The sequence below is a fragment of the Antechinus flavipes genome, chromosome 2 (genome assembly GCF_016432865.1).
Source record: "Antechinus flavipes isolate AdamAnt ecotype Samford, QLD, Australia chromosome 2, AdamAnt_v2, whole genome shotgun sequence".
NCBI lineage: Eukaryota > Metazoa > Chordata > Mammalia > Dasyuromorphia > Dasyuridae > Antechinus > Antechinus flavipes.
Window position 1 is genome coordinate 300,727,769 of NC_067399.1, and position 12,216 is coordinate 300,739,984.

A 12,216-nucleotide genomic window follows, 5' to 3' on the forward strand; every position below is an offset into this window, starting at 1 on the left:
AGGAGAAAAGAAATAAAATTATTGGAGCATCTTTTAGAATCCATAGAGAGAAATTAAGAGGGAAACATCAACAAATAATACAGCTTTGAAAGTAATATGTTGAATTGCATAATTTCACATGTGGTTTCTTAATTGTGAGTAGGCATAAGGGAAAGAACCTAGAACTCAAACAATTTTTAAATAAATGTGAAAAAATGGTTTAAATGTAAGGGGAAAATATTAAATAAATCAAAAAAAGAAAGCATGTTAAATTTATTACATAGTAATATTATAGTAAATACAATGAAATAATATTGTTATAAATTCAACTCTATAAAAATTATAACATTTTTAAAGCAAGCTTTATGTCATAGAAACTCATGGTTTCATATACAAATATTTTTACTTTACATGTAGAAATGTGTTTTCTTTAATTGTTCTTTAATTCAGAATTTTAAAAAAGTTCACAGGCTGGAAAAAAGAGAAATGTGATAACACTTGTAGAGACTTTGCTTCAAATAGGCTTTTATGAGCCATCTCAGCAATCGCGTACTAGGACTTCCCCATGAACTTCTAGGAATTCAGTAATGGTGGAATATTTTAACCAAAACTAATTGAGGATCACTGGATCTCAATGGATATTTACTTACATAGAATCAGGCCAAAAAAGCCCACAAAAAACCCTCCACAATGGAAGAGGGACAACCTCAAACTTATTTAGCTGATACATTTTATTCATTCATATGCTTTCATACTTCTAAGTGAAAAGGGAAACAAGCTTAGTTCCTTAAAGTGAAATTGTGTAAGGTATTATTCTAAACTACTTTTTTTCTTCCTCAAAAAACCTCTTACTAGCCTTCTTTTGAAATGTTGTTGTTTTCCCACTGAAGTTTGACTTGTTTAGAAATATGTATCTACCAAGAAGAAATCAGAAAATAAGCTTCTTGAGGGCAGGAGACATTTCACTTTTCTCTCTAACCCCAGTGACTAGTAACACAGTGAGCATTAATAAATGCTTTGTTGAATGTTTGATTTTTTTAAAAATGGATTAAACAAAGATTTTTCAATGGAATTAATAAATTCTGTCCAAGAGCAAAGATGAAAAATTGAGACAGCCATCTGCTTCCTATAGCTTCCTTTTCATTGTCAGTGGGAAGAAAACCTTCAAATTATATACCTTCCTGTAGATTTACAAAGTGTGAAAACACTCAGGTATTTCAACTCTGGGAAAGCCATTTTTCTTCTTGACAAAAGATAGTTGATAATAGAATTCTCAAAAGCAAAAACATTTTATGATTGTCAAATCCTATTGCATATAGGATTTACTGAAGGAACCCAAGTTCTTGTACATACATGAGTTTGTTGATGGCTAAGAACAGGTATTTTGATGTGCTCTCTATTGGAAGAACAACCTTCTAATTTCATGCCAAAGTCAGATGTTGTACCTAGAGAAAAGATAATTTTATTATTACAGAATCCTGCACAACAGAGTGTGTTACAATATCTCTTGTGTTTCTATAGCAACCTCTGGATGGTTTTAGCTGGAGTAAAAATAAAAGCTAAATGCATGGAAAACAGAATGGTGAAGATGACAGGGAGAGAAGGTACTTTGGCACATATGGTAAGATAAAGGTTGTAAGAAGATAAGGCTTATAGTATGTTAACATATATTCTATTTTTAAAAACCAGATTTTGTAATTTAAAATAAAGACCAATAGGTGAGATGAGGAAAAAAAAAAAGATAGCTCATTTCACAAGAGACTTTTTTGTTGTTGCTCTTGTTGAAAAATCAAACTGTAATGGCATGGGGAATTTTTCTTGCTTTGACACCAGACAAACTTTAAAAGAAGGTAAGGAATGAAATATGTCAATTAAAGGATATACTGTCATAAGACTTTCAAGGAATCATTGCTCAAGAATCAGAGAATATTAAAGACAAAAGTTATCATGGATTCTGGACTCACCTTATATAGGAAGCCTTCTACAGTGGGTGAGAAGAGGTTCCTGTACCCCTCAACCCTTTCGCTAGTGAAAGATGTTCAATTTGTGTTTATAAATCATAAATATCCATGGGGGGAAAACCCAGGAACTGTAAAACAAGAAATGAAAATGACATTTTAAATAGTGATATTTCTATGATTAATATGCAGAAATATGATTGGAGGAGTAGAGAGTAGTGTACCAAATTCCTCCCCATAGTTCTCCTTTATGGAGGGCAGAGAAACTGCTTCAGAAAGGAACAAATGGTCTATGGTGGGCTATACTTTTAATTCAGCAAAAGTATATTTTAAAGTATCACTATGAGCCAGAAGAATGAAAGCTCCTTGAAGCCAGGAACAATTTAATTTTTTTCCCAAAGAAATCTTTAGGACCTAGCATAAGTTCTTATACATAAGCAGTGTATATATATACATATATATATATGTATGTATGCATGTAAGTAGATTCTATGTACACGTATATCATGGTTATAAAATATATACAATCTAAACACATACACATTACATACATGTTCATATGTATATATAGTTAGATATCTTTATGCTTATGTGTATGTGCCTACACATACATATACATACATGTTTATATGTGTATGACAGGTTTTGTGTATGTATGCTTCATACATATATCTGTATGTGTGTGTGTGTGTAGGTGTGTGTGTGTGTGTATACATACAGATATATACACTATACAGAAGAAAAAAGATCATAGGGCAAAATGGAATTAAAAGATATTTTGTCTTTTTTAAGTTAATATACATATTCTATTACAAAGGACAAAAATTTGAGAGTTTGGTTTTATATACTTTTTATTTTGTTTATTTGAATGTGCTTGGTATTTGCTAAGTTTGTTTAAAAAAGAAAGAAAGAAAGAAAACAACAAAATACATATTGGACATCTTTTGTGAACTAGAATATTTAAGTATTTTTAGATTTTTAGCTGAAAGAAACTCTAAAGATTTAGTCCAACCTTGTCAGTTTACCTATTAGAATGTAAACCCTGTGCCTGACACATAGTAAGTACATAGTAAATGCTTTTTTAATTATTCAAATAAGTTCAAGGCTTCTAAAGGCAGAGACATCTTGCTTTTGTTAATGATAATTTTGCAGAATAGGATCATATCTTTCAGAACTCTTGGGTTTCTTTTTTTAGAAATTTCATAGGTCATTTAGTTTAAAACCCTCTCATTTTGATATTGAGATTCAGAAAATTCAAGTGACTTGCCCAGTTACCCAGGTGGTAAATAATAGACTTGGAGAAGGGGTAGTTAGATGGCACAGTGAATAGACCACCCTGAAATCAGGAGGACCTGAATTTAAATGGGACCTCAAATACTTAACACTTAATAGCTATGTGGCAAGTCACTTAATTGCCATTGTCTCACCAAAATAAATAAATAAATAATATGCTTGAGACTCATAAGGTCCTCTAATTCAAATTTTATTTTCTTTCCATTAAATCATGTTATAAGTAAAGCTTGATGGATAGATAACAAGTGTGTATTTCTGTGTATGTGTGTCTTAGTGGTGAGAAACAGTTTGGGAAGGTTAACCACAGGGAAGTCATGAAGTCAAAATAAAAGATGAAAGAAAAACTATTTCAAAGTTCTAGAATTTTAATTTGATTGAGACTGGGCAAGGAAGGAAAGTGTATTTACCCAACCTTTACTAGATGCTCATGAAGATAGGACAGTGAAATAATAGTGCCCTTCAAAGATTTAAAACTATAAATGTTGAAATATAATTATTCTTTCATTTAAAATCTGATATAACACATTTCTGAAGTTTAAAAATGTACTTAAAAATACAGTAAATTTATTTAGAGGTTTGTTTTCTGGTAAACTCAGCACTCTGGATTGGAGTTGTGAACCTAAAGTAAAATTGAAGCTTTGAAAGGGGAAAAAAAAGTCCCCTGAAATAGATGAAACTGCTAAATTTCACTCACATTATTTTATAAAACGTGTTTTTTTGTTCTTATTTATTTGTATTTAAAGCAAAAAAATCAATATATTTAATTGTTTGATTTCTAGGTCCATAGATTAGAAGCAACATTAGAGAGGTCCAAAGGGAGACAATGAAAGCTAGAAGTGGCAGATTACAATAGATAATGAGATATATTGGATTACTTGCATTCTGGGGGAGGGGATAGAAAAGGGGGAGGAAGAAAAAAATTTTGAAACACAAGGTTTTACAAGAGTGAATGTTGAAAACTATGCATATGTGTTTGAAAATAATGTTTTGTTTTGTTTTGTTTTAATAGCTAATGAGAGAGGAGAGAGAAAACTTACAAAAAGCAGACAAGAACTAAAAGTATAGTCTGAGTAAGTTCATTCCTGGAGGGCAAACAACTCTACATTGTTTGCCTCATTGTACTAAAACAAGAATACAATAATTTTAGCTCCTGATGATAATAATATTATCAAGAAAAAAATTACATGGTTTCATTTAATTTACTCTGTTTGAAAAGCAGAGATATGATACCTTTTATAAACTCTGCCTTAAAAATTATTGAAATATTAAAACCTAGAAGATTGACCAAGTGTCTCAAATAATCCTAACAGACTTTCTATTCTACCTAGTGTGATATCTAGGTCTTATTCACACTCATCTCACACTTCTGGGTGATTAATTAAGTGAGATGGGTTATATTAAATAATCCACTCCTGGTAATGCTATTTAAATTATGTGTTAATTCTAACAGATTTTTTAATCACCATAATTTTATCTTGATGACTTGAAAAAAAATTCCACTTTATTGTGAATTATTCCAACTATATTGGAGAACAATTTGGAACTATGCTCAGAGCTGTAAAACTATGCAAACCCTTTAATCCAGAAATACCACTACTTGGTCTGTTTCTTAAAGAAAAATGTAGAAACAAATGAACAAAAAAACCTATATGTAAAAAAAAAATTTATGGCAATTCCTTTTTTTGTGGTGGCAAAGAACTGCAAATTGGGGAGATGTCTATCAAGTGGCAAATGACTGAACAAGTTGTAGTATATGATTGTGATGAAATACTATTTATTGTTTTATAACAAATTGATGCTGTGTGGGAAGGGGAAAAGATCCCCTCAGCTCGTGTAGGTTCAAATGCGAAAGAATTCCAGAACTCCAAAGTCTGTGACATAAAGGAAGTTTTTATTTTTCATTAAGAAGCTCTCTTAGAGAACAAATCTCTTAATGAGGAGATTTGCAAAAAATGAGTTAACAGAAACCTATGTCATGAGCAGATCTTGGCGGGCAGTTTGAGCTGATTATCAGACCAGCATCTCCCAACTGAATAAAAATCACTTTGAAGGCTTTTTTCAGAATTTAGAGTTTCCTGAATGGGGATCCGGCTACCCAAAAGATCAATGTGGAGTGATTTGCCCAAGATTTCCAATTGACTGATGCTGCTTATGTTAGGAAAAGCTTTGTCTGGAAAATATGCCTTCTCCCACACTCTCTGGAGTCTGAGACCTCCAATCTCCCTTCTTTTACAGATCAAAGGGGATACAGTTTTTACAGATTAAAGGGGACACAATTTCAGAGTTCACCCTTGTCAAAATGACAAGCAAAAGGATGGTGTCAAAAAAATCTGGGAAGACATATAAACTGACACAAAATGAGATAAGCAGAACAAGGAGAACATTATATACAGGAACAATAATGTTGTGATGATCTTAGCTGTTCTGATAGAGAAAATGATGCAAGATAATTCTGAAGAACTCTGCTTATACAGAGAGAACAAATGAAGTTTTAGTGCAGGTTGAAATATAGTGTTTGGTTTTTTTTTTTGGTAACATGGGTAATATGGGAATATGTTTTGCACTCTAGCCATCTAATTGATAACACATTGCTTATCTTCTCAATGAGTGGGGGAGGGATTGTAGAGAATTCTAACAAAAAAAATTTTTTAATGAATATATTTTTAAAAAATCCTCCATGGAAGGAGATGAAGGGAGAAGAAAAACACTGCTTTATTCGGCTATTTCTAATTCCATACTGTATTTTGTAGACATAGAGACTGTCATTTTTCTTTGAGATTTATGTGATGGATGGCAGAATTTGAATATGTTCCATATATCTGTTCTTCCTGTCTCGCTTACAAAACAGTATAAAATTGGATCTGCCACACAATTTAAACTCGTTAGGGCAACAGTAATTCTATAAAGCTTAAATATCTGCTTGCCTAAGTTTGGGGTGTATATTCTAATACTTAGAATCAGCAACATAGCATGAAATGGGGTAAAGCACAAGAAAAAAGTGAGTGTGATACTTAAAAGCAACTTGATGATCCTCTTCTTTTCATGGTTCTCTGTAGCTTGATTATGCTTTACTGCTTGGTAGACTTTTTTGTTGCAAAATATAATTATAACCAAGGGTATCATATAACCAGTGCATGTCCGAAAGATGTTGAAGTCACTTTGCCATTTATCCAGGGGATATTTGTCAAAACACAAAGTATAATTCTTATTGGTATCACAGAATTCAACAGATGTTTCATCTTTCCAGATAATGATGGCATTGAACATTGCTTCTATGACCCAGATTGATAGGCTGATGGAAAAGGCAATTCTTCTTGTTCTTAGGTAGGGAAATTTCAAAGGATAGACCACTGCCAAGTATCTATCAAGGGAGATGCAAGAAAGGAAGGCAGTGCTGCTGTAGAAATTCACATACATCAGGAAAGCACTCATTTTGCACAGGTTAGGAGAAAATTGCCAATTGTCTTCATTCCAAGTATAATGTATCCAAAGGGGTAACGTTGATGAATAGAGGAGATCAGAGAGTGATAAACCAAAGAGGTAAACTCCTAATTCATTTTTCTTCTTCACTTGCATGCATGAAACACACAGAGACCCAATATTGGCAGGAATGCTGATGACCATCACAAAAATATAAATGATGGGGAACAAATAGTGGTCTATATGGTGCTGTTCTTCGATACAATCAGTTTTATTCATGATTTGTTTTTGTGGTAAGAGCTTCAGTTCTGCTGGGTGGAATGCTGGATGGAGCTCCTGATGTGGAGTCAGGAAGGCAAATCTGACCCCAGGCCCTTACTGGATACATGACTTTGGACAAGTCATTGAACTTATGCCTCAGTTTCCTATCTGTAAAATGAGGGATAAGAATATTATCTAACTTCCAAGGTTGTTATGAAACTATAATAATATTTATAAAGCACTTTACAAACTTTAAAATGCTACATAAATGCTAGCTATTGTTGTTATTCTTTGAAAGTCTATGAAAAGGAGGAAGTATTTTTATCATTAGCTTTTTTTTTTCTTGTCATATACTAAGATCCTCAGTTAATCTTATTTTGTAATGTCATTAAATACTTAGGGCCTAGAGATTTTCCCACAAATACCTATATCTTGGTGTCTGGCCATTAATTGAGATAAGCAGCTGGATTGAAAAAACTTGATATCATGTAATCATAGTTCCAGAAAACTGAAAAAAGCAATCAGCCAATTCATCACATGAACTTCACATAGGACATTTTGTCTCTCAATCTCTATAAACTCAAGTTAGCTTAGGTACAATAAGAATAATTAATATTTTAGTTTAGCAAAAATTGAAATTTCTTCTTAAATGTCTTTAATTCTATAAGGAAAGATAAAACAATTATGACATTTTTATATTCAAGAGCTAGTGTAAAAGGAAGTATTCCTTAGTTGTTTTGTGATTTTCAAATTATCTTTTTCATTAAATCTCCTATGGATCTTAAAAATTCCTTGATGTATAATTCTGATATTTAAAAAAAGCAAATATTAAATCATAGAATTTAGGAGATTAAAAAAAAGAAACTAAATAGTTGTGTCTGTCATAGAGGAACATAGAGAAAATAAGTTAGGTTTGTAATTATTATTTTTCACAAGTGGAATGAATAATTCTTAATAAAATAAGATTGGAAAAGTATTTCTTCTCTGCCCCCCCCATATACACGCAGACACAAATATGCACAGAAAAGCAATAACAAAACCATATCCATCTGTTGCACTTGTTAGTACAGAAAACATGGGGTCAGAAGATTTCAAACATAACATTGCCCAAGTAAAAATGTCATAAACACTGCTAAAAGGTCTGTAATTAAAAAAAAAAAATTACCAATCAAAAATCTTAACAATGTATTGAATGATTTAAATTATGTGTATTTAACATATGATATATCAGACATTTCAGCATACCATTAGACTTTTTGTTTTGCTACTTAAATCACCTTTTCACACACACACACACACACACACACACACACACATACAAACACGGAGGTGGTGGAGGGAAATAGAGTTCATCAGAAAACCAGAACAAAGGTTGATTTTGTTACTAGCAGATAAACACAGTAAAAGTAGGATTGCATACCAGAAGTTTGAGTGACAAAAGTATTGCTCTTTTCACTTAGGTTTTTTTTTTCTTGCCTATTCTTTATATACTAATAAGCTCCTTGGGGGTCTTCCTTCTCTCTCCCACCCTTAACCCCTCTAAGATACTCTGAAATAGACCTTGGAGATACAGAATCCCAATCAGAAATGGAACTGAATTTAAAAGGAATTTCCTAACCCTAAGTCAGATAATTAATTGGCTCATGGACTTCATCTTAGTTCAAATGTTGACAGAAAAAAAAAAGACTATAATTAATATCAACTTTGGGACTATCCTTTGTTAATTCTTCCTGAATTGCAACTTGTGCTGCCCTGTCTCTTTTTGAGCCACAGATACCCTGTCTCTTGCTGAACATTTCTTCTGACCTCAGAGTTTATTTCCTGGTATTTTCAGCAATCTGCTCCCATCTATATATAGTTAGTTCTGCTAAAATCAAAGAATCATAAAAATCATCATGCAACAAAAACCACAGTGCTTATGGGGATCAATGGGGCAAGGAACCCATTGATTAAAAAAAACAAAACAAAACTATCAGTCAACCATTAAAAGAAAGATAGGAATTTAATAAAAATGAAAACACATTTGTATATATATATTAAATGGTTAAGAAATACATAAACATAACATCCATAGTTTTCCATATTTCTATAGGGCCCAGGCTGGCCAAATTGATGATTACATGGGAGAAGTTGGCCTTGGCAGGGTGCAACGGGAGTAGTGGAGTAGGGAGGGACCATGACCATGGCCGAAGCGGGGATAAAGTGTGTGAATGAGGACCAGTATTCCTGTGTCCACAACTATTGCTACATCAAAAGATATACTGTAATTATGGCAATTTTTCTCTGAAAAAGATTTGGAAATGAGTGTCAAAAGGGTAACAGTTTATGAGTTATTATGAAATAGTGCTTTTTTTCATTCTTGCTGTTTTTTTGAGTAAATCAACCATTACCAACTCCCAAATTTTTGCTATGTTCCCTAATCTTTCAATAACTGTATATATAGCTGGAATAAATTTATATCTTCAAAACAAGCATTATAGCAGAACCAGATTTACTGTGTTGTGGTGACTATATAGCATATTAGTTCAAAAAATAAAAAATTAGCTGTTCTAAAATGAAAAACAAGATACATGAATTTGTTGTTTTATAAAAAGCATCTTTTTTTGTTATTCTAATATTTGACAGTATTTAAAACAATATATCTTTTTTTTTTAGCCTTGTTCAGTTTTTAAAGTCTGGGGTATATTTTACTAGTTCATTCTTTAATAACAAGCTTAATATCAAATATATGAACCTGTATAATGAACCTATTGGATATTTTACTAGCTGTTCTCAAGTCCATGGAGACAGGCTTATAGTCTATATATACATATAGAAATGTATAAGATTTTCAAAGATAAGATGACAAAGAATGTTTTTGGCAAGATTTATAATGCTCTGGTGGCAAGATTTATAAAGCTCTCCGTATCCCCAAGCTAAGGTCCTCCCCTGTCATAGAGCATAAGGAAATATAATCTTGATAAAACAAGGTGAGATTTTACTAAAGCTAGATGTAAATCTCCACTGATTTTCTTGAGACCCACACAATTGGAGTACCTGTATTGCTAAAGAAATAGGAGGGAAGAAATGTTTCCATGAATCATTTCTCACAGCCTAGAAAAAAGCTTACGCCATAATAATGAATATAAATGCATAATGAAAGTTGACTTCTCTATTAGTAAACTGTTAAGAAATAATAGGTTGTTAAGAAATAATAAGTGTTGTGAGAATTGCTGTGGAATATACACTTCTCATAATTTATATATCTTTTAAAATAATTTTGGGGTAATTTTAACTGACTTTGGAGAAAACTTTTAAAAAGTAGTTTTGAATTAAATTTTTAAAAAATTTTCTACTTCCTTTTTACTGAAAGTAAATTAAAATCTGCATCTTGAGAAGAACCTGAAAATAATAAGAATCTAACTGTAGGTTAAAGAATAAAGAAATTTTTCAAAACAAGAAAATATAAGAATCCAATCATAACTAATTTTAAAATGATAGAATATATGAAGAAACTGTGATTTCCCCAGGGAAAGAACTCCTAAGGTGAGAAAAATTTATTAAATACATTCTAGGTACCCAGAGGTTAAATGACTTGTTCCATGTTAACATACTGACGGAGATAGTTGACAATGTAATAAAAATACAACATTTTCACTAAAATCACAGTAGTGCTCAGTTTACTTTTTCTTTTGTTCTAAATAATATTCCAGTAATAGTTTAAAACCTTCTAATCTTTGTGATATTTAATATGAAAAAGAATCATTGCATCATTTTGCAGATGACGAAAAAGTAAAAATAGCTTTAAAAGCTAGAAATACTTCCAGATAGCTAATTTAGCCTGCTTTCTTCTAGACTACATGGACTTAACATGAACAAAAATTTGCCAACAAATTACTTGAAAAAGAAATTAAATGTAAAACATCAGGAAAGGTATTTTTCATTTTTCTTTCTTTGAATCTGGAGATTCTTTCCTCATTACTTCTAAGTTGTTATTTTAAAATCTGCTGACCATTACTCAGGGTAGAGAAAACTTCTACTCTTCCTCATTTGTGCCTTGCTATAACAATGACTTGTTAAATTATGTGAGTATATAAGTAATATTAAATTCTCTTTCTAAATGCTAGTTTTTTTTATATAAAAATACAAACATGCATAATCATACTAACAGAAACAGTTTTTTAATTGTCTTCTCTCTACTTACCCAGGTGTCTCTGTGGTAGTAACTCTTTTGGCTGAGATACTTAATAAATCTGCTCACTTAAAGAAAGCAGCACTGCCTACAGAGACAGGAAATTGCGGGCATTTGAGGAAGCAGCATTTTGATATGAAAAAATGATCATAACTCAAGTTTAGGGGACATCTCCCAGATATTTAATAACCTTTTTTTTTATTTTTCTGAAGTAAATTGAAGAAAACTCTTCTCATTCTAACTTAAAAATTATTGCATGAAATAAAATTAAATATATTTTCCTTCTATTGAGCATTCCTATAATAAGAAAACCTCACAGTTTTGGATTGATCAAAACTGGCTCCTATAAGACTAAATCAGATACTGGTTTCACTGAATGTCACACTCTGAACAAATAAATAAACTGTTTCAGATGAAAACTAGAAAATATAGTGAGACAGGAAAAAAAAATGAACTTGAGAAAGGATTTGACTCTCAATGTGATGATAGTCCAAAGAGTCAGCCAGTCTATCAATAAAGATTGATTAATCATGTCTTGTGCTAGGTATTGTGCTAAGTGTTGGGGATATAAAGAAATGTAAAAGACAACCCCTGACCTCAAGAAATTCATAATCTAAGAAAAAGACTGTTCAAATCCCAACAAACATATATAACACACACATATATGATTTTATGTGTACACATGTATATACACATTCACACAAACATATATATATATTATGATGAAGTGAAAATAATCAACAGAGTAAGATATTAGACTTAAGGGAGATTGGGGAAAATATTTTGTGGGATATTTGAAAGACACTAGGGAAACCTGAAAGTAAAATATAGAAAGAAGAAAGGTTAGAGGAATGTGTAATGTCTGGACTAGTTCTCCGGAGGATGTCTGGATGAGCCTTGGTCTTAGGTGGAGGAATGATGAAGGCAGGAGAGCCACCAGGAGGATCTCTGTTTCTGTCTCCATTTCTGTGTCTCCTTTGTGTATGAGTCTGAGTCTGAGATATGAGATCTCATCTCCAGTCCTCTCAGCCCTCAAATATCTCAGTATGATTACATCATTGCTTCATACTAAGTATATGACAACTAAAGTAATTACATCATTATATCACACTAAATATATGTGAACCAGAGAAC

At 31.9% G+C, this 12,216-nt stretch overlaps 1 protein-coding gene across 2 annotated transcripts; it reads right to left on the reverse strand.

Moving 5' to 3' along the window:
* Positions 1–277: 277 nt before the first annotated feature.
* GPR65 (G protein-coupled receptor 65) lies at positions 278–11,167 on the reverse strand. Of its 2 annotated transcripts, XR_007950601.1 has the most exons (3): positions 11,095–11,167; positions 1,944–2,068; positions 278–1,424 (listed from the first exon to the last, which is right to left on the reverse strand). XR_007950601.1 is itself a non-coding variant. In XM_051977457.1 (2 exons), exon 2 carries the CDS (start codon positions 6,927–6,929, stop codon positions 5,943–5,945), a length of 987 nt encoding a protein of 328 aa, XP_051833417.1. In that variant the 5' UTR covers positions 6,930–7,079; positions 11,095–11,165; the 3' UTR covers positions 5,101–5,942. The 2 variants fall into 2 exon arrangements, 1 of the variants encoding a protein (XP_051833417.1); XM_051977457.1 differs by lacking the exons at positions 278–1,424; positions 1,944–2,068 and adding an exon at positions 5,101–7,079 and having other exon boundaries at positions 11,095–11,165.
* Between the last annotated feature and the right edge of the window lie 1,049 nt (positions 11,168–12,216).

What these genes read in the sequence shown, in the direction of transcription:
- GPR65 (XM_051977457.1), bottom strand. Translation starts at nt 6,929, where the DNA reads ATGAATAAAACTGATTGTATCGAAGAACAGCACCATATAGACCACTAT.